Genomic DNA, 20,606 nt, shown 5'->3' on the forward strand with positions numbered 1-20,606 from the left:
CGGGGGCGCGGCGGGGGGCCCGGGGGTCACGGCGGGGGCGGGGGCGCGGCGGGGGGCCCGGGGGTCGGGGCGGGGGCGCGGCGGGGGGCCCGGGGCGGCGGAGCCCCGCGGGCCGGGGGCGGGGTAAGGCTCGGGCCTCTTTTGTCTGAGCGGGCCGGGACGGCGGCGGAAGAGCTCCCCTGCTGGCGGCGGGCGCGGCGCGGACCCCTGCCCCTCCCCCCCCCCGCAGCCCCCCGAGGAGGGCCCGGCCGGACGCGGCGGAGCACCCTGGCCCTCGCCTCGGTCGTCTCTCCCCCCGGCGCTCCCGGAGGCTGTGGGAGACCGTGGGTCCCTTCGGCCGGCCCGTGTGTACTGTTGCGCTCACTTCCGACACTGTTTTAAACAAGTCCGTGAGGAGGGAGTCGGGAGCTTGGGTGAGGGTGACTAGAGCTGGTGTCCTCAGTGATGCTCCAGGGAAAGGATCAGGGCCCCGTGTGCCCGGCGGATCGCCCCGGCGGATCGCCCCACCGGCTGTGTGAACTGCGTGTTCGCATCTCGCCGCCGGCCGGGCCGACGCAGGGCAGCGAGGCCCCAGCGCATTTGACCCCTCGCAGGTCTCGGGCGTCCCGGCCGCGGCCCTGCGCTGTGACCCTGACGCCGGCCGAGTCCCTGGGCCAGAGGGTCCAGTGGCCCAAGGCCAACTGGGATGTCCGATGCTTGAGCGAAGGCTGCCCCTACGGACGTTTCCCACCTCCTTTCCGGAGTCGGTTGTCTTCACCCCCCCGAATCTGCTGGACCCCCACTCTCAACTACGAAGACCGAGGGAGAGACAGGCGTAGTGATGAAAGAAGCTCGAGTTTCTCTTTAAAAAAAATGGAGTGAACTAACTGATGAGGCCGGACTTGTTACCTTTCCCATGACCTATTTGCAACCTGCTGGAGGCTTCTGCAGGTTTCAGCTACTGAAATGAAGCCCCAGACTCTGGCCTCTGATGGCTGCGTGATGCAGGTGTTTTCATTAGTTGGAGAGCCTTGGAGCATCTAGGAATCCCCAGGGCTAGTGTAGGACAGCCACATCGAGTGCATCAGTTGGAAGGTCAGCAGCAGCATGCTGGGGATGCATGTGCTGGAAACGGAGACACTGTCATCTGGCCTGTATTTTGAAGTGTGTATTAATGGTAAGGATGGAACCTATCAAAATGTCTTGAAATTAAGTGTGCTGTGCTCCCAAATCCTTTTTTAACCTTCGCCAACGCTAAGACATTTAATTCTTACTTTTGTTACGTAATCAGGATGAAGAAAATGTTTTACATTCACTTAATTTCTGAATTTGAGGTTAGTACTTTACTGGTTTTTTAAAATTCATTTATTCATGAGAGACACACACAGAGAGAGAGAGAGAGAGAGAGAGAGAGAGGCAGAGACACAGGCAGAGGGAGAAGCAGGCTCCATGCAGGGAGCCTGACGTGGGCCTCAATCCCGGGTCTTCAGAACCACGACCTGGGCCGAAGGCGGCGCTAAACCCCTGAACCACCCAGGCTGCCCCTACTTTACTGACTTGTGAAAAAAATAATTTATATACAGTTCTTTCCATTCTGTGCATACACAAATGTGAATTCTCCTTCTTTCCGGTTTGTAAATCCTGGTTGAGGTCTCAGGACTGGGCTCTTTGGATTTCAGCCTCTTCCAAAAGCGTTTCCCCATCTCTGAGGGCTAAATGCCAAGCTGTGTCTTGTGGAGCTGCCAGGTGGTCTACAAGTGACGTTTTCTCCTCACTCTGCTGGGGAGATCAATTTTAGTGTTTCAGAAGTTGAAAACACTTCCGTAAGCTATGTTAAATCCCTAAAATGCAGCTGATTTAACTAGTGAGATGATGTACTTTATTATTTTTGAATCTAGCCTTGCAAAAATCAAGTGATTCCCATCCTGATAAGTTTGTTTTTCTGTATATAAAATGAAGAAATCTTGAGAGTGTAAGTTCCTTGAACATCCAGGGCTTGTCTCAATAATTTAGTCTTATGCTCTTAAATATACAACCTGACGTCTTTCTAGGATTCTTAGGTTTGTGATGAGAGTGCATTATTTTAACTGATGATTGATTATTATCTACCTCATTATGGAAGGAAAATGTATTATTATTTGTTGAAAGAATTCCAGCATCAGCTGCCAAATAAAGATTTGGAGCAGAGGAACTCTTGAAGTCACATGAGGGCACTGGTATTTTCCCACCCAAGCCACCTTATTTCCCTTGGGGAGGATGCAGTGAGGCTAGGCTGCAAATGGTTAAGGGCCGGCTCTCTGACGTTGCTTAGCTAGGATGAGAGTGTGCCTGAAGGACTCTGAAGCCTGCTCTGAGTTCTATCCCAGATCCACCAGGAAGCCTCTGTTTCCCCAGTTCTGTCCCTTGTTACTCTTTTCTGCCTAACGAAGCATTCACCTTCCCTAACTTTAAGCTATGCCTTTCCATTCTCTGCACTTACTGTTTCAGTAAGGGTATTCATTATCCAGTTTAGTTTTATTTTTAGCACTTTGCTGTTATTTTCATTAATAATGAATGGTTTCTTAATATAGCCTTCCTAATTGACAGTCATCATGCATTTCTAAGCATCTTGTATTATTTCCATCCTAGTTCATAGCTTTTCTGGTGAGAATTTTGGCATGCATTCTTGGCTAATACATGCATGACTGTTTCAATAGGGTCACATATAATCTTTGATTTTTGCTTCAGGATGTAGGTATTGTGAGAATTAATAAAGGGAAACCGCACTGATGGAGGGCTAGGCATTTTAGGAGAGGCTGGTGGTACCACTCAATGTCAATTACAGGAAGTATTGTCAGTCATAGACCTCTCAGAAGAATCTCAACAGGAGACAGACATCAAATACAGACCCCAAAGGGAAAGACGTGCATTGCATTTCCTACAAGAAATCAGTTACCCCTGCAACTCATCTGAGGAGAAACCATCATCATTCTGAACTCTTGCTTTTCTCTAGTGGACTTATTCAAAACAACCCCTCTCAACTTCCTCTTCCTTCTCCATAAAATAACATTGCTCTTTATTTTTTGCACTTACCTATGGTTTTGTGGTAGCTTGCTTGTCCAGGATTGCAATTCCCTGTTATTCCTGGATAAACCCATTTTTGCTGGTAAAATAACTGGCAGTTCTATTTTTAAAGTTAATAGTTTCTTCTTAGTAGAGTATTTGGAAGGGTCCTTATAAAGGAAAACCTTGACTAGATGATTTCAATTTTAAATGACATATATAAGATACATAACATTTTCTAAATGAATTATTGCACATCCAGTCTGAGAAAACGGATGACAGTTCATTAAGTGGATTGACATAGACCTGAATTTAAATTCTGGTGCTGTCAAATGCTGTGTGATAATTGGAAAATATCTTAATCTCTCTGGGTCCTATCTTTTCTATAAAATGAGAGAAGATCTATAAAAATCTTACCACTAGGATTATTTTTTCGTCTTGTTATGTGCTGTATAGACATTTGGTGAGTGGTATTTGAGAATATTTGATAACTGGAGAATTGGATTTTAGTTCATGCTATGACTCAAAATCTTCCCCCTTTTTCATCAAATGTTATTTTTTGAAGTTTATTACTTTAGCAGGTGCCCTTAAAATTTGAGTTGTGAAGTCATATGCTGTTTTTGCTTATTGATTTTCTTTTCTTACAGATCATATTCAAAGAAACACCTCAGAATGGCTTTCTCATATAATTCTCCCTTTACTTTCTCTTTTCTTTATAATTTTGAATATTTAAATAAAGCTTTGTTCTCGCAAGGATTAGACTTCCCTGGGTGGCTCCGCGGGTGGCTCATTCCATTAAGCATCTGTTGTCTGCCTTTGCTGGGGTCCTGGGATAGAGCCCCGCTTGGGGCTCCCTGCTCATGCTTCTCCCTCTCCCTCCGCTTGTCTGCCTGCTATCTTTCTCAAATAAATAAGTAAAATCTTAAAAAAAAAAAAAAAAAAAGGAATAGACTTCCCTCCTCCCAAGAAACAGAAAAGAGAAAAAAGGAATAGAAATAAATTACAATTATTTAATTGAATTATTAGGTAGGGAGAGCATATCAACATTTTTTTCTTCCACCGTGCCTATGGCATCTTGGGGTCTTTCTTTCTTTCTTTTGGTTTTTAATTTTGATTCAAGTATAGTTAACATACAGTGTTAGCTTCAGGTGTACAATGTAGCGATTCAGTAATTCTGTTAGTGACTCAGTGCTCATCATGATAAGTGCAGTCACATGGATTACTTGTGTGACGGATTACTTCCTCATCACCATTTCACCCATTCTTCCCACTCATCTTTCCCCTGGTAACCATCATTTTGTTCTCTACAGAGTCTGTTTCCTGGTTTGTCTCTTGTTCTATCTCTTTTTCTAGGGGTGGGAGGGAGGTGTGGATATGGTGTATATACACAATGGAATATTATTTAGCCATAAAAAAAAGAAAAAGAGTGAAGTCTTGCCATTTGCAAGAACATGGATGGAGCTACAGCATATTTTGCTGAGTGAAATAGATCAGTCAGAGAAAGACAAATATATAATTTCACTTATGTGGAATTTAAGAAACAAAACAAATAATTTAAGAAACAAAACAAACTTCTTCTTACTAGTGCTTTCTCTCATTGCCTTAAGGTGGAATTGGCCCACTATCTTTGCATTTAGGATAATGTTTCTCAAACTTGTATGTCTAGGCTTCTAGAGGGGAAAAAAGTGGACTCTAATATAGATTGAATTATTTATTGTAGTAGTTATATCTATATAAGTATGAACTACTTCTTGTGCTTGTTCATACAATCTTAAAAACAAATCAGTTTATGAATTAAATACAAATAATACTGTAAAACCAATAAAAAACTTGTCAACTATATTTAGTTAATCTAATGGATGATGATGATTCTACTGAAAGGAAATTTCCTCTCATATAAAGACTGTTGAATCATATCTTGTGTGTTGATGATTCATTTTCTCTTTGCTTTTCCCAGTTGAAACAGCAGTTCTTTAAAACTGCCTGCCCAGAAGATGGCCTTTATCACAGGTTATTTATTTATTTATGTATTGGTCATATTGCCTCTGGACTAGTGACCCATGACACAAATAAGAAGGGTACCTATTTGAGTGGTAGAGGTTGGTTGTTCCAGATAGTTAAGAATTTAGGACATTCAGCAAGAGGGAAGCACACTGTTTGTTGTGTCTGCTACCCTCAGCGTTCCCAGATACCAGTTCGAAGTACACTGCCATGGTAAACTTGTGATTTGGTGATTAAGTTGTTGTTTACATAGAGTCAGAGAAACCCTAAAATGCAAAGGCTACGTTGAGATATTGTAAACAGGATGAGGGATCCCTGCCTTCCGTTTGCTGTGTTTCTTAAATGCACTTTAGCCTGGTTTCACTTGTTTTTCCACTTTAAGCCAGTCTGTATTTCGTGTGTATGTTCTAGGCCCATTTTACTGCTGAAGTTTTTGGTGATGCAGGAAGGAATTAAATAAAAGGAAAAAGACAAGTTTAAGAAGTTTGACATTTTCTGTAGTTACTGTGCTATTTGTTTGGCCATTCTTCAGCTTGTAGTGAAAATTACGATTGTTTTAGGCCGTTTTTGGTATTTAAATTTGCATCTAGGTTTTATTTAGTTTAGATGGAACTCATTGCAGATTCTTATATTTGCCTTGCAAGAGCTACTTCCCTGCTTCTTTCTTATTCCACTAAGGTTGTTTTGCGTGTTTAGCTGGGCATTCTAATCAAAGGTATGGATGTGTAATTACTTCAGCCATTCATTTGGTTCTTAAGTCATTAGAATTAGAGTTAAATGAGCAGAAGTAACTGCCATCTTTCAAATGAACTGTAATAAATGTTAGGAACTGGTAGGTTAGGATTGCGGCTTTCAGGTTCTGCTTCAGAGATGGTGCAAGCAAAAGCAGTTACACTTTAAATGGCAGCCTTGGCACTTACGGAAAATGGAAGTAATATGGGCTCGCGGATTACTTCCATTTATTTCTCTTCTGATTCCCCACATGAGCTTAATGGGTACCCTTTTACACTGTCTTTATTTCCATTGGATTTCCTTTTTCAGCTGGTAGTAATTGAGGGGCTGTCCTGTTAGAGGCCAGGGAATGAGTTAGCAATAACCACTCTTTTACGCTGCTATCTTTGACGGTTACGATCCAGGTACTCTGACAGTGAAGAAAACTCAGGTAACTACTAAGGTTTTAAGTAACTGAAAAGTTGCTTTAACAAACATCCTTTGAATTATTCGAGTACAGTGTTCATTGTGTTGATGATGTGTAAGCATTACTCAGACTATAAGGAAAAATAGTACAGCTTAACATTCAGTATTACTTTGGTGTGAGTGCAGTTTTGATGGATACCTAGAGAATGGCAAATCTCTTATTTAGATTTATAAAGAGAAATATTAGTTTAAAAAATTCATATCATTAAGCCATACTTGGTATATATGCAGTAGTAAGAAGGGTGAAGGAAAGGGGATTTTTTTTGTCTTGAATCTTTTTCATGAACATTGTTTCTTGCCCGAGCTGTGATTGCCACCTCTTCTGGCCCCAGCCATCCGTGCTGTGTAGTTTTCACTCATGTCACCCTCCTAGGCAGTTGCCATCCCCTCCATAGCTTCACCTGCCACCCACCAGTTTCAGCTGGCATTTCTGTTAGCCTTCCCTTGTCTGCCAGCCTGCTGAACCTGTGCCCGCATCTAATAATCCTTATAGTGTATTCCTAGTGGATATGGCCTCATCCACCAAGGACTTGCTACCTGCTTCTTGCTGACCTTCATCCTGAAAATTAAAACCATTTGCTAAGCACTTGGCTGTCTAATGCAGGAATCTGTGCTTCATCTTGTGTAGCTGCCTTAGTCTGTGTTCTTATGGCTGAATTTTGTATAAGTGTAGACATTATCCAGTATTTGTTAGTCTTAATGGCCTTTGAAAGCAAAGAAAAAGGGGCAGGATGAAAACAGAACAGCCATTACAGATGTAATTACATTAATAGTTCTGTCTTTGGCCAGGTGAACTTCAACTTTGGGCTGGATATTTCTGATAATGTGGGTCCTTCTCTGTGTGATTACATCTAACTGGGATGTTTGGTTAATCAGAATATGTCATAGTTCATATCTGCGGTATTCCTATTTTATCACCACCAAGAAACTAGTTATAGCACTGAAGAAAGTGTTCTGGCAAAACACATGCGTTTATTACTCTGCGAAGACTGTGATTTGCTTCAGAAAAAGTGAACTGTGGAGGAGTAAGGTCACTACAGTAGTTATAATCTGCCAGTTTTTTCAACCTTTTCCCTTTCTTACAGAGGTACGCATGCATAAAGGAGAAAAATAAGTGCTAATTTTCCTAGGATTTTTAATCTTCCATTTGAGGGTAATTCTTTTAATTGTAATTTTTGCATGGAACCTGGTGGGAAAAAGCTAAAATAAGACTATTGAAGTCTTTCTAGATTATTTTATATTAATTATTAGAGACCTTTCAGTTCCAATTTTTAAGTTCTGTGATAAAAGTTTCCATTCATAATAGCATTTTTAAAATGCCCAAACATGACATTTTGTATGTTGTTGGTATATCTGATTTGGGTGAATATTAGGTATAGTGGGGAATGTTTTGTGTTTTGTGAAGGATGGAAATCATCCTGGGTTGGTTCTCAGTATCAGATGGTATGAAAAAAAAAATTGGGAAAGATGCTGCATGTCTGTAACCTTGCTATGTTAATAGTACTCTCTGAACCTTGGCTTTACACTGGGAAAAAGTGTGTAGACACATTATGAGCCATTTCTTTTAGAAGTCAGACATACTTCTCAGTGGTAGAACTTCGGTAACCCTTATGCAAATCTGAGAAGCCATAATGCCTGCTAGTTTATGAAAGCCATGCCAAATAGTATTCCCTTGTGCGTAAATTTGTATTGAAGCTTATCCGGATGAAAGACCCAGCTTCAGTTTTCTCGGTAGTACACAGTAAAAATGGTGACTTAATTTAGAAAACTGGTATGTGTTTATGTGTGGAGGAGAGTGATAAGCTGCTAATAGAAATGAGTAGTATGTATATTATCCCTTTCCAAATGGAAGCTGTGTAAATGGATTTTACTTTAGCTTGGTGAGAATTTTTTCTTCTTCATTTATTTAATTTCCTTATTCCTCACAATGTCTGAATGGAAGATGTGGCCCAAAAATGGGGATTGTGGGGGAATGGTGGTGGTGGTGATGAGAGAGGTAAACAAGGAGAAACAACTTAAAATTGGTTGGGAAAAGTATTTAAATATTGTGGTTTTGGAATTTGTGTCAGGCTTTGTGTATCTTCTATGAAAAAGTTATTGTGTGACACTAGAGAATCAAAGAATAAGAAACTAGCCTTCCAACTGTTGTAAAAGTTGGTCGTGGAAAATTAGAGGGAGATGGTTGCCATTAAAAAGTGTCAACATAAGAGATAATAGGGGGTGGCTTTTTAGGGGCTCACTATTTGGAGGAAAGCTGAAGATGTAGGAAAGCTGCGTACTTGTGAAAAAATGATGTCAACATGGGAGGTGAAAAGAGGACTTTTAGATGCTTGTGTTGACTGCTTGTCAATCCTGGTTTTCCTTGGGTTGACCCTTTCTAACCATTGTTCCTTCTGCAGCTCCATAATTGCACATTTTTTCTTAGTATGTGATGTTGCTGAATTTCTCTTCCTTTTTCAGTTGATTTCCTCTGTCCTTCTCTTAAATGTTGATAGTACACAAAGATTCCTTCTTAGCCCTTTTACTGTTTGCTTTCCATGTGCAATGACATGTCTCCCCAGGCTCCAGCCCTCACCGCATTTTCCTGAGCTCTAGATCTGATTGTCAGCAGCACATTGCTAAAAAAAGTGCAAATGTACAAATGACTTATGTTGTTTCTATTTGTAACAAAGTATTGCATATGTTACTTTGTGGTGCCATTTCAAAGTGTTGATTTTAATTGTGTAGGAATGACTTTTTAAAAAATGCCTTTAATTATTGAGGTATATTATACATTTGTTATATAATATTTATTATATATAATTATTCATTTTTGAGGTATGGTTTATTGCCATAAAGTTCATCCTGTTAAAAGTTTAATTCAGTGTTTTTTTCATGTGCTGAGTTGTGTAACCACGTCACTAATTATGTTAAAACATTTTTTTTTTCTACTGTATTGGATATACTTGACAAGTGAAATTGTGAGATACTAAAAAATGTATCATAGTGATTTCATATCTGTATACATCGTGAATGGATTCCAGCCAGCTAGTTAATGAACACATCAATCCATCGCCTCACATACTTATCACATATTTATCATTTTTTGGTGAGAACATTTGAGTTCGACTCTCTTAGCAAAGTTCAACCATACGATACAGTATTATTGACTGTAGTCACTGTTTTGAGTGAGATCCTTTTGCCTAATTCATCTTATAGCTGGAAGTTTGTTATCCTTACCAACCTCTCCCTGTTTTTCCTACTCCCAGACCCTGGAAGCTACTAATCTTCTCTTTCTATGCTTTGCTTTTTATTTTGATTCTACATACAAGCTACTAATCTTCTCTTTCTATGCTTTGCTTTTTATTTTGATTCTACATACAAGAGATACCATACAGTATTTATCTCTCTCTCTGGCTTATTCTTAGCATAATGCCCTCACAGTCCATCCATGTTGTCCTAATGACAAAATTTCCTTCTTTCTCATAGCTGAATAATATTCCATTGTGTACATATATATATATATATATATATATATACACTACATCTTTTTTATTCATTCATTTTTTGGTGGACGCTTAGCTTGTTTCCATATCTTGGCTATTATGAATGGATATGCTAGTACAGATATCTCTTCAATATTCTATTTTTATTTTCTTTGGATATATATCCAGAGATGGGATTGCTGGATCATAGAGTAGTTCTATTTTTAATTTTTTTGAGGAACCTCCATACTGTTTTCCATAGTGGCTGAACTAATTTATATTCCTACCAACAGTGAAGAAGGGTTCCATTTTCTCCATATCTTTGCTGACACTTATCTCTTGTCTTTTTGATGACAGCCATTTTAATAGATGTGAGGTGATATACCTCATCGTGGTTTTGATTTGCATTTCCCTGATGATAAGATGTTGAGCACCTTTTCAGTGTCTGTTGGCCATCTGTATGTCTTCTTTGGAAAAATGTCTGTTCAGGTCCCTTGCCCATTTTTTTTTAATTTTTTTTAATTTTTATTTATTTATGATAGTCACAGAGAGATAGAGAGAGAGGCAGAGACACAGGCAGAGGGAGAAGCAGGCTCCATGCACCGGGAGCCCGACGTGGGACTCGATCCCGGGTCTCCAGGATTGCGCCCTGGGCCAAAGGCAGGCGCCAAACCGCTGCGCCACCCAGGGATCCCCTTTGCCCATTTTTTAATCAGATAGTTTGTTTTCGGCTATTAAGTGGTATGAATCCTTTATGTGTTTGGAATCACTAACTTTAGAATAGTGAAACTATTCTAAAATTAGTCTTAAAAGAAATCTCATACTCCATTCTCTTTCTTCCTTAGTTCCTGGCCGCTATTATTAATACACTTTCTGTTTCTATAGATTTGCCCTTTCTGAACCTTTTTTGTGTAAATAGAATGACGCAATCTGTGGCCTTTTGTGAGTGACTTATTTCACTTAGCATGTTTCTAAGGTTCATCCATGTTTTAGTATGTATTGGCATTTTATTCCTTTTTATTGCCAAATATTCAATTGTATGGATATACCACACCTTTTGTTTATCTATTTATTTGTGGAAGGACATTTTGGTATTTCCATATTATTATTATTGTTATTATGAATAAGCTACAAACATTCATGTGCCTGTCTTCTGTGGACATATGTTTTCATTCTCCTGGATATATCCCTAGGCATGGAATTGTTGAGTCATAAGATAACTCTGTGTTGGAACTCACCTTAATAAATAGAAACTTAGTAGGTTTATAGACATTTGAATTATATTCCTTATAATAGCAGTTTGAAAGTGAAATGGATATTTAAAGCAAAATTATAATTTCCCATAGCAAATTCAGATATGGCCTTTATATTTGTTTGAGAAAATAGAATCACTTGGTGGATATTTAAGAAGGAAATGTTTTCGTGTTCTTTTAATTTTCTTATACATGGATAAGTATTTAAAAATCTCATAATGTAAATCTAGGCAAAAGCAGTTTTTTACATATGTGCAAAGAGTAGCAAGATAAGTGGAGAGGAGAAAATCAGGAGAGAATGCAAGGTACGCAGTGTGATGGGCCAGGAGAGATGTGAAGAAGAAAGAAAGAATGGAACATTGACTTACGTATTCACTCAGCATATCAATAGCACTTGATATATGTCAGATACTGTTAGTAGGCCTTGGAAGTACAGAACAGAGGTCTAGCTCTTCTGAGTTTGCATTTATTGAGGGCATGCTGCTGATACCGTGTGGTGTGTGTGTTGTTACTGCTTGGTGCTAAGACTTATTAATACGTACCATGTGAACCTTTTATTTTTTATTTATTTTTTTAAAAGATTTTATTTATTTATTCATGAGAGATAGAGAGGCAGAGACACAGGCAGAGGGAGAAGCAGGCTCCATGCAGGGAGCCCAACATGGAACTTGATCCTGGGACTCCAGGATCACGCCCTGGGCCAAAGGCAGATGCTCAACCACTGAGCCACCCAGGCGTCCCCCATGTGGACCTTTTATTTTCTCAGGTAACCTTTCTCTGTTACCCAGGTTAACTTGTGCATATCTCCATTATAGCAGTCAACACAGCATAGGGATCTCATATGGGAGTGTGAATATCCGTTCTTCACTGATTCAGATCTATTCAGGAAACATTTCATGATCGCCCACTGCACCTCAGGCACACACACACACACGCACACACACACACACACACACACTCTCTCTCTCTCTCCCTCTCTCTAAGTGGCCCCAGTTAGTCACTGTCTTTCTTTAACTCTGGTTTCCTCATTTTTACAGTGGGGATAATAATAATAATAATAATAATAATAATAATAATACCTACTTTTCATGAGGGTTTCACACTCCTTGTAAGCTGTACATAACATTTTATCTGGTGCGTACAAATCAGCAAATGGTTGCTATTAAGATCACAGTGTATTTTGAAGGAACTCAATATTAAAAATACTAAAAATTGGAAACATTCTCTATGCCTTTCATGATGATGAACTTGATTTTATTTTTATTTGACCTTTCATGTCTACATGAATACACTTAAAAATATAAACACAATCATAATACATATACATAATACATATACATACATATACATATACATATACATATACTATATACATAATACATATACATAATACATATAATACATATACTAATACATAATACATAATACATATACATATACTACTAATCATAATACATAATACATATGCTATTATAATACATAATACATCTACTATACTAATCATAATACATATACACAATACATATACATAATACATAATACATATACATATACATAATACATAATACATATACTAAATATAAACACTATCATAATACATATACATAATACATATGTATACTATACATATACATAATACATATACGTATACATAATACATATACTATACTAATCATAATACATAATACATATATTATACATAATACATAATACATATGTATTACATAATATATGTAAATGTATACCAGTCTTTCAAATATTTTTCTTGAATTATTTTTTTCCTGTTACCATATTTATGACTAAAAATGCTCTGATTGAAGGTGATACTTATGTGTAAGTAATTTAAGGTAGTCTACATGTGAAATGTAAGTAAAGCCAGAGTGGGTTCCATTTTTAGTAAAGAAACATCTGCACTTTACTACAGTTCACCAAAAGGAAATTGGATCATGTACCAACTATGTGATCTAACAAGACTCATCTTTTAAAGAAATTTCCCTGCCTAAAATCTACATTCATCAGTTATTCTGAAATGAAGCCTATAGCATATATGGTGTGACATGAAGTTTGGTGAATCTCAACATACTTTGGCAGCTGCTGCATCTGCTGGAATTTAATGGGAAGTCGAAACAACTATTTTTGAAACATCTTCAGGCTTGTGCATTTTAGATTGCTTCTTTTCTTAGCGAGGACAGTTTATTAGTTCTTCCATGTTTTTTTTTTTCAGGTCCCAATTATTAGTCCTTTGGCATTACAATCTCTTCATATTTTATAAACATTGTATTTTTAATTTTTTAAAAAGATTTTATTCATGAAACACACACAGAGAGAGAAGAGAGACACAGGCAGAGGGAGAAGCAGGCTCCATGCAGGGAGCCCAGTGTGGGACTGGATCCCAGGACCCCGGGATCATGCCCTGAGCCAAAGGCAGGTGCTTAAACTTTGAGCCAACCAATATTTTTTAAGGGAATTGCTTACTTAGTTAGTCTGAGAGGAGAAACTAGCCCCTTCGGATTTTGGGGGGGCTCTTTCTGACCAGTTGTTCTGTTACCTCCCTTGCACCAGCCCCCTTGAATTATACATGAGCACAGACTCGTATCCCCGGTTCCCCTGAACTGTGGTCCGTGTCTCTCTCTTTATGTTTAGTACTCTTGTCAGGCACACATTTATAGACAGGTAACTGTTAAATACATGGTGTGTTGACTTTGTGAAAATTTAACCCTGAGATACTCTAAAATTTCAGATAGTTTGGTCATCTTTTTACTGGACTGTTACCCTTGCTTCTTGAAGCTTCTCCCTGGGCGTTTGTGCAGCCATATAGATTTTCTTACCATTCTTTGCATCAATTTTCCAACTCTTTCTTCATCTTCCACAGTTCCTTCACTTCATCCTTCCTCTTGAATGTAGGTGTTCATATTGTGCAGTGAGAACCTTTTCTCAATGGATATATGTTGGTGATGAATATTCATAACCTAGGGGCTAGTATTTGTAAGGTAAATGGGAGAAGAAGACAGGACGTCATTAGATAAGTGAACACTAGACATAGGACAGTTGAATAGCCAAGGGTAAATACAGCTGTTAACCTCTACCAGGAGTCAGAGAAATGTAAATGAATATAGAGTAAGGTATCTATTTTTATCTATTAACTTACCTAAAAGATTTTTTTTAACGCCTCTTGCTAATTAGGGTGTACTAAGACTCTTACTTTCATTATGCTGCTGATAGAATTGCAAATTGGTGATAAGTCGAGGACCTTAAAGGGTTCATACCCACTGATACAGCAATCCCAATCATGGTACTTTTTCCATAGCAGGTAATATGGTTTCCTATCCAGCATCTGTGCCCTTTCATTCCTTCTATAACCATGTGGAGTTTGTTCAGCAACACAAACCTCCCTGCAGGTCAGGGGTAAATCCTCATTAGTTGAGTAACACATTGTAACCCATTTCCCCTGACAGCGATGGCAGGCATTTCAATGTTTAATAACCAACAGCACCTCTATGAGTTTGTTGTGGTACTGCGTTCAGTTTGGAAATAGGTCCTGACCTATGTAAATAATTAAAATTTACTTATAATAGAAAATAATTAGAAATAACTAGTTTTGTAGATTTTAACAGTGACTACTTATCTAGTCAATTAAACATAAGTCTTATGATAGAAATCTGAATTACAGAAAAGCAAGAGACAGAATTGTATACGTGCTTTTGTCATTATATGAGGAAAAAAACGTGCCTGTGGAAAATCTACCAAAAAGAAATACTGTGTGTAAATGCACTAGGGTGGTGATATTAGAGACACCGCCCTCCCCCCCCCCCCCCCCCCCCCCGCCCCAGCCAGCCCCAATCCTGTAGTGGAGTAATGAGAACTTAGAGGGAGATGTGGGAGAGGGGTCCAACTCGTTGCCCCTCTAGCAGAGCTTTGACAGCGGTGATTCCAGAGGTAATCACTATTTTCCAGCCTGGGGTGTTGGGGGGCAGGGAGAGTATGGTGTGAGGCCATATGCTCTCAAATTCCAGCCAGTTACTGAGAGTTGGTGAGGTACAAACTCAGATAAATATGTTCTTTGTAGTCCACTCTTTCAATTATACTTCCTTCAAACCCATTATAACAATTCTCTGTAAATAATTTGAGAGTGGTTTTCTTAATTTATAGCCTTCATATCTTTTTCCGACTTGCTTTCCCATTTTCCAGTTTCTGGCTATTTAATTTGCTCTCTCTTTTATCCAGTTATCTTTGAACACATTTCTCTTTTCATTCTTTTAAAAATAGCATATTGAGGCTGTCATAAAATATACATAACCAGGTTTGGGCTGTTTTGTTTGCTTGTGATAAACACACTGTTTTCATGGACAAATTAATTATACCTGCCATTTTGTTAAAATATAACTAGTATTAATAACTATAAGGGTTCTCCTGGACAACAGTTTTAAGTTTTAAGGATGTTGAGAACATGTTTCTGGTAAGGGTTTTAGCACAGAACCTATGGTGAGCTTGATTTCTCTTGTAATGTTTTGTAAACTATTAGATGAAAGTGAATGTCCTGTGAAAATAGGATCTTACGAAAATAGGATCTTGCAGTCTTTGAGGTAACAAATATTGATTGTGGCAGGTAAATGAGCCTTAAAAGGAGAAAGCTTGAAACTCAGAGATCATGAAATGAGAATTACTATCTGGTGAGACTGGGCATCAGTTAAACCAACCTGGAGCATGGATCCTGACCATTGAGTGAGCCCTTAGCTTACTTTGAGGCTGTTTTCTCTACTTTAAATTGGGGATCACCATCTTTGCCACCCTTATTTTATGGTAATGAAATCCATTTATTAGATCAAGGTAGGAACATTCTAAAGTGAAAGGTCCAAAAAAAAATGATAATATGATTTCTCTTTAATTTCTGCTGAAAAATACATGAAAATTGTAAAGCATGTAGTTGAGAGGAATTTGGTATAATAAAATGTCAGCTGTTTATTGGCTATACTTTAGGGAATCTGCAAAAATATGTTCCTTTGGAAGTATTACTCTAAGTGGTCTGCTGTATTCATTGCCTTTCCATGCCAAACTTAAATGTGAGCAAATTTGTTGCATTTTGTTTATTTTGGTAACCCATGAGTTTGTATTTTTAACATGGCTTGAATTTTATTTATTAGTCATCCTTTCTAACAAAATTGTCATGTCACAGGTATCTTATCTATTTTTTTTAATGAAGAAAGGATAATTTATGACAAGAAATTTGGCTAATGGGCTCTGTCTGGCTCCTCTGAATAGATCGGGTTTTGTAATATGGTATCAGTGTTCTGTGTTTTCTGTTATTGAAATCATAGGTGACCCTAATGGGCAGAGTAATACAAACATTTCTGAAGTCTCATTTTTATGTTAATAGGCAGAATCTTTTTAGCAGAGCTTTTAAATGATCTAGCAAGTGAAATGATTTGCTTAAGATTAAACCTGTAAAGTCAGTTCTTAAATGCTATAGTGTGAAAGGTTTTCATCAATGACATTTTGTATTCTTAAATGTGCTAAGCTTTATAAAAACATCTCAAATGATGAACAGTGAATTGGATTCTATGTCCACTTATACATAAAACTTAAAAATTATTATGTGTTTTTGCATGTGTGTGATATTTGGCATAATCTACTGCCATTTGAAGCACACATTTCCACTAACCTCTACTTCCAAAGTAGAGGTTATCCTTTATTTTTCTTCCACTACCAGGGTGAAAGGAATTTTGGTTAGTAGATGGAACAGCCACCCCTCTGAGACGTCTGGAGATGGTTCTTGGGCCTGAAAAAGAGGTAGTAAACATCTGTCAAAGAAGAGAAGATACCTTGCTAGGCTTCTCAGATTATTTTTCCTGGTCAGTTTGAACTATATATAGCAGAGGCCAAAAGCTTTTGACTTTGGATCCCAAATTAATTATACCCTTGTGCAATCTTGTTTACTCTTGTCTCCAATTGGAGAATAGGAGAACTAACTTTTCTCTTTCTGTCCTTAAATGTATAGGACTGAGATAAGACTGAAAACATGTGCAAGTAATAATATGCCTTTGAGGGTATTCTGTCTCACCATTCCATTTCCTGTTCTACATAGCTTGCTGTTTTGGAACATGTTTATCTGAAGATGGTAACAAGAATGAGCAGTGTATTTCCTATGGCTCTAGGTATACGTTTATTCTGATTTATTAGTTAACCCCTTTTTCCATTTTCACTACTACTGGCCTTTTTTTTAAGATTGTATTTCTTTTTGTTTTTTTTTTTAAGATTTTATTTATTTATTCATGAGAGACAGAGAGGCAGAGACACAGGCAAAGGGAGAAGAGGCTCCATGCAGGGAGCCCGACGTGGGACTTGATCCTGCAGGATCAGGCCCTGGGCTGAAAGTGGTGCTAAGCTGCTGAGCCACCCGGGCTGCCCACTACTGGCCATTTTTAAAGGTTTCTTCTCTTTTTTAAATTAAAGCCATAATTGAAAGGGACAGCAAAATACCAACACAACAAAAGCTAAATGTCAGTAGGATTTACTTAACATCTACTAGGAAAAATACAACCTCCGTACTAGTGTCAGGAAGCAGTGATTCGTGTTCTCAAAAAGCTTACAAAACTAAATGGAATACAAATATGTGAAAAGAACTAAAGTGGATGGTTTTAAATGGGAGAAAGGTCACTAGAGGAAGTGCAGGTGGCATGTTTTGGAGGATGATGTCCACAGACTGGATGAATATGGGAAGAGAATCTAGTGGTGCAGGACAGCGTGGGCAGAGCTGTTGATGCAGACATGAATTCCCCTGTGACAGGGGTGACAACTTGATGTCTTTTATTAAATGAATCAGTTAACAAGAAATGAGAAGGGAACTGGGAAATGAGTACTGTGAATGGCTTTAAAGGCTAACCTATTAACAGAGTATGTCTACTAGATGTAGGCTTCCTAGGTTTCTGTAGCTATCCTGTGTTTTAATTTACTGTGGTTTCTTTTGAATTATGCTGGGTCTGTGGGTGGTGTAGCATCATTATATGTTGAGTATGGGCCATGATCAACAATGCGGCACATACCAGCATGTGTATTTTAGTTAAGACCTGTTTGTGGTTTGTTGCAAAGGATGTTTGCAAGCTTAGATAATTACAACACCAGAATTTAATTACAAATAAGTAAATTACAAATAAGTAAATGGCAAAAGTTAGTGGCTCCTGGGATAAAGAAATGGTCTCAGTTATTAATGAAGATGATGATATTGAGTACATTACTCAAGAAATAAGCCAATAGAAGTGTTCCAGCTAGTGGACTTAATAATTGTTGATTTCTGAAGTATCAGAGTTTTTTTCCCTACTTACTCTCAGGTCTATTACATGAAATAGAACTGTATTCTTATGGTTCTATGTCTTTTAGGGTTAAAGCATGTTTTGTTAGGGGGAAGATGAAGAAGCTAGAATGTGAAGATGGAGTCACTAGAAAGTAACTTGATTTTCATCATAAAAATGTACCAAAAACATAGGAATTTAGCAAAACGTATTATTTTCTTGGAGATAGAGCAACAAAAAAGAAGGACGTTATTTCCATTTTTAAAAAAATTTTTTTTTGTAAAATAAGTCTTGTGAGAAATTTCAGGAAAGATAAGAAAGTCCTCCTCCCCTGACCTTTTCTTTCTTTTTTTTTTTAAAGCCATCTCAAGGTTATTTGGGGAATGTGTTGACAGAAGCAAAATTAAAATATTAAATAAAGAGAGAAAGACAGTGAGTATCATCCCAGGATGAGCTCTTGAGGACTGCAGAGCTACTGAATTGAGTATTTATTCAGGGATTTCAGCAGCTTAGACATCTCTGAATAACAAATATCATTAAACATTTATCATCTGAGAATGATTCTGGATTATGTAGAGGACAGGTTCAAAAAAAGAAACCATGGAGTACTCTTGGTTTTGTTTCATACATATAGAGAAGGAAAAATAATTTGAGCTTGATGTGGATTTAGTGTTTACTCTTCTTGTGAACTGCCTTGAATGTTATCCTGCCACTCAAGTTCACTGATGTCGAGTATTATATATTCCAATGATTATTATACTGTGGGTGGTGATTTGCAAGGGTTCTTAAGATCGAGAATTTCATGAGTTATACTTGTATTAGGAAAAAAGAGAAGAAACAAATAGCACAATTCATTCAGTGTTTCAAAGGAAAATACTGCTTAATGAACTTTTTTTCTGTTTTATTAGTACACATGGAAGAGCAAATAATGTTGGATTGTAAAATGTAGTTCTTACTATAAGTCATGGTCAAAAATGTAAAAGAAAAATCACAATGTTTTTACAAAAAGTCTAAAAAAAGGAAACGATACACTATTTTAATGAGTTAAGTTGTGGTGAAGCCTGATTAAGTTTTCTTTGGGGACATAAGTGGACAGACACATTGAGGAAGAGCCACAGAGACATTTTGAGGTTGCACTAAGAGTTGTTGGCAAGCTGCACATCCCATAGGTCCTGTGAAGCTCTTCAAAACAGATCCTGGTCAACTCCGTCATTAGTAGTGCTTGAAAGTGGTCACAGTCACTTATTGAATACAGTGGTTACTTAATAGACTGAAAGCACTATACATCTTCCAAAGACAACTGATATTACTGGAAAAGTATTTGAAAGACACTTGCACCAATTGAAAAACTGATAAGTATCTGGTGCTATATAAAATTTTAAAAATCTTTAAAAGTGTCAGGGCACAGCTAAATGAACTCAGATTTTTTGCTTCCTGACCTAGTTCTCTTTTTACCACTAGATATTGTCCTTTTCTTTTTGGTGAAATACTGGCCATATTGAATATTACCAGAAAACAATAGAATATTCGGTGATAGTTTCAAGTTAGGTATGGATTTCATTGCAGGTTAAGAATGTGACTGCAGGATGTATTCACTTTGAGCTTGGCCATTGGCCAAGTTTTGGCCATGATGATTTTTCATACCGGTCTCCATGGAGAAATAGTCTAGGCAAGCAAACAGATGGATTCAGAAAAACTTTAGCACTCCTTAGCAGGCTGGAGGTCAGATCTGTTCCACAAACAGCCATTTGCTTTTGGGTTCTGGTATATGTTCACAGGAGCCTTACTCACAAGTCAGCCTCCCTCTCTCCTGTCCTCCTTTGTCCTCATTCAGTCTGTGTGTGTGTGTGTGTGTGTGTGTGTGTGTGTGTGTGTATGTATACGCTTAGAATGACAGATGGTGAAGCTGGGAGTAGAGGGATACTGGTGGCTCCGGCAGCTCTGCCTGCCTTTTGGGTACTGTCCATCCGAAGTCTGTTAGCTGACAAAGGAGGAAACTGAAGCTGTCTCTGATATTCACAGAGACAGGTGCTTGAAAAGAGAAAGAGAAGCAGAGAGGTGTATCCACAAAACTGTTTATTATTTCTGTATCCCAGTGCTCTTCCAGGCTGTCAAGTCACTCCCAGCCTTGCCTCCTGTAATGAATTTGGTTGATGCGATTCCTGCTGTTGGCAGAGTCATTATGCCCCAGTTGGCCTGGCCCTGTAGACAGCATTTTTTGTCTTAGAACCGTGTTTGCTTTGGAGCAGGATCATTGTTCCTCATCTCTTTCTTTTGGGGTCTCCATGCTGTGGTTATGATGGGCTGTACGTCATGGTTTTCCTAAATTGGATATCTGCTGGTGCAGGGGTATGCCCGAGAGGTCACACCATGGTTGCTTTCGC

The 20,606-nt window shown here is 38.4% G+C and overlaps 1 protein-coding gene across 6 annotated transcripts in view; it reads left to right on the forward strand.

Moving 5' to 3' along the window:
- ARHGAP42 (Rho GTPase activating protein 42) overlaps window positions 1-20,606 on the forward strand; it is a 280,896-nt gene that overhangs the window by 633 nt on the left and 259,657 nt on the right. Inside the window, exon 1 of one of the 6 annotated variants that reach the window (XM_072726276.1) lies at window positions 552-1,156. The exons of the other annotated variants lie outside the window; for them this stretch is intronic. Coding sequence (XP_072582377.1) covers window positions 1,087-1,156 — 70 coding nt within the window. The 5' untranslated portion in view covers window positions 552-1,086. Of the gene's footprint in view, window positions 1-551; window positions 1,157-20,606 lie in introns of those variants that run through there. 6 annotated transcript variants of the gene reach the window in all.

Source organism: Vulpes vulpes, chromosome 11 (assembly GCF_048418805.1).
Source record: "Vulpes vulpes isolate BD-2025 chromosome 11, VulVul3, whole genome shotgun sequence".
Classification (NCBI taxonomy): domain Eukaryota; kingdom Metazoa; phylum Chordata; class Mammalia; order Carnivora; family Canidae; genus Vulpes; species Vulpes vulpes.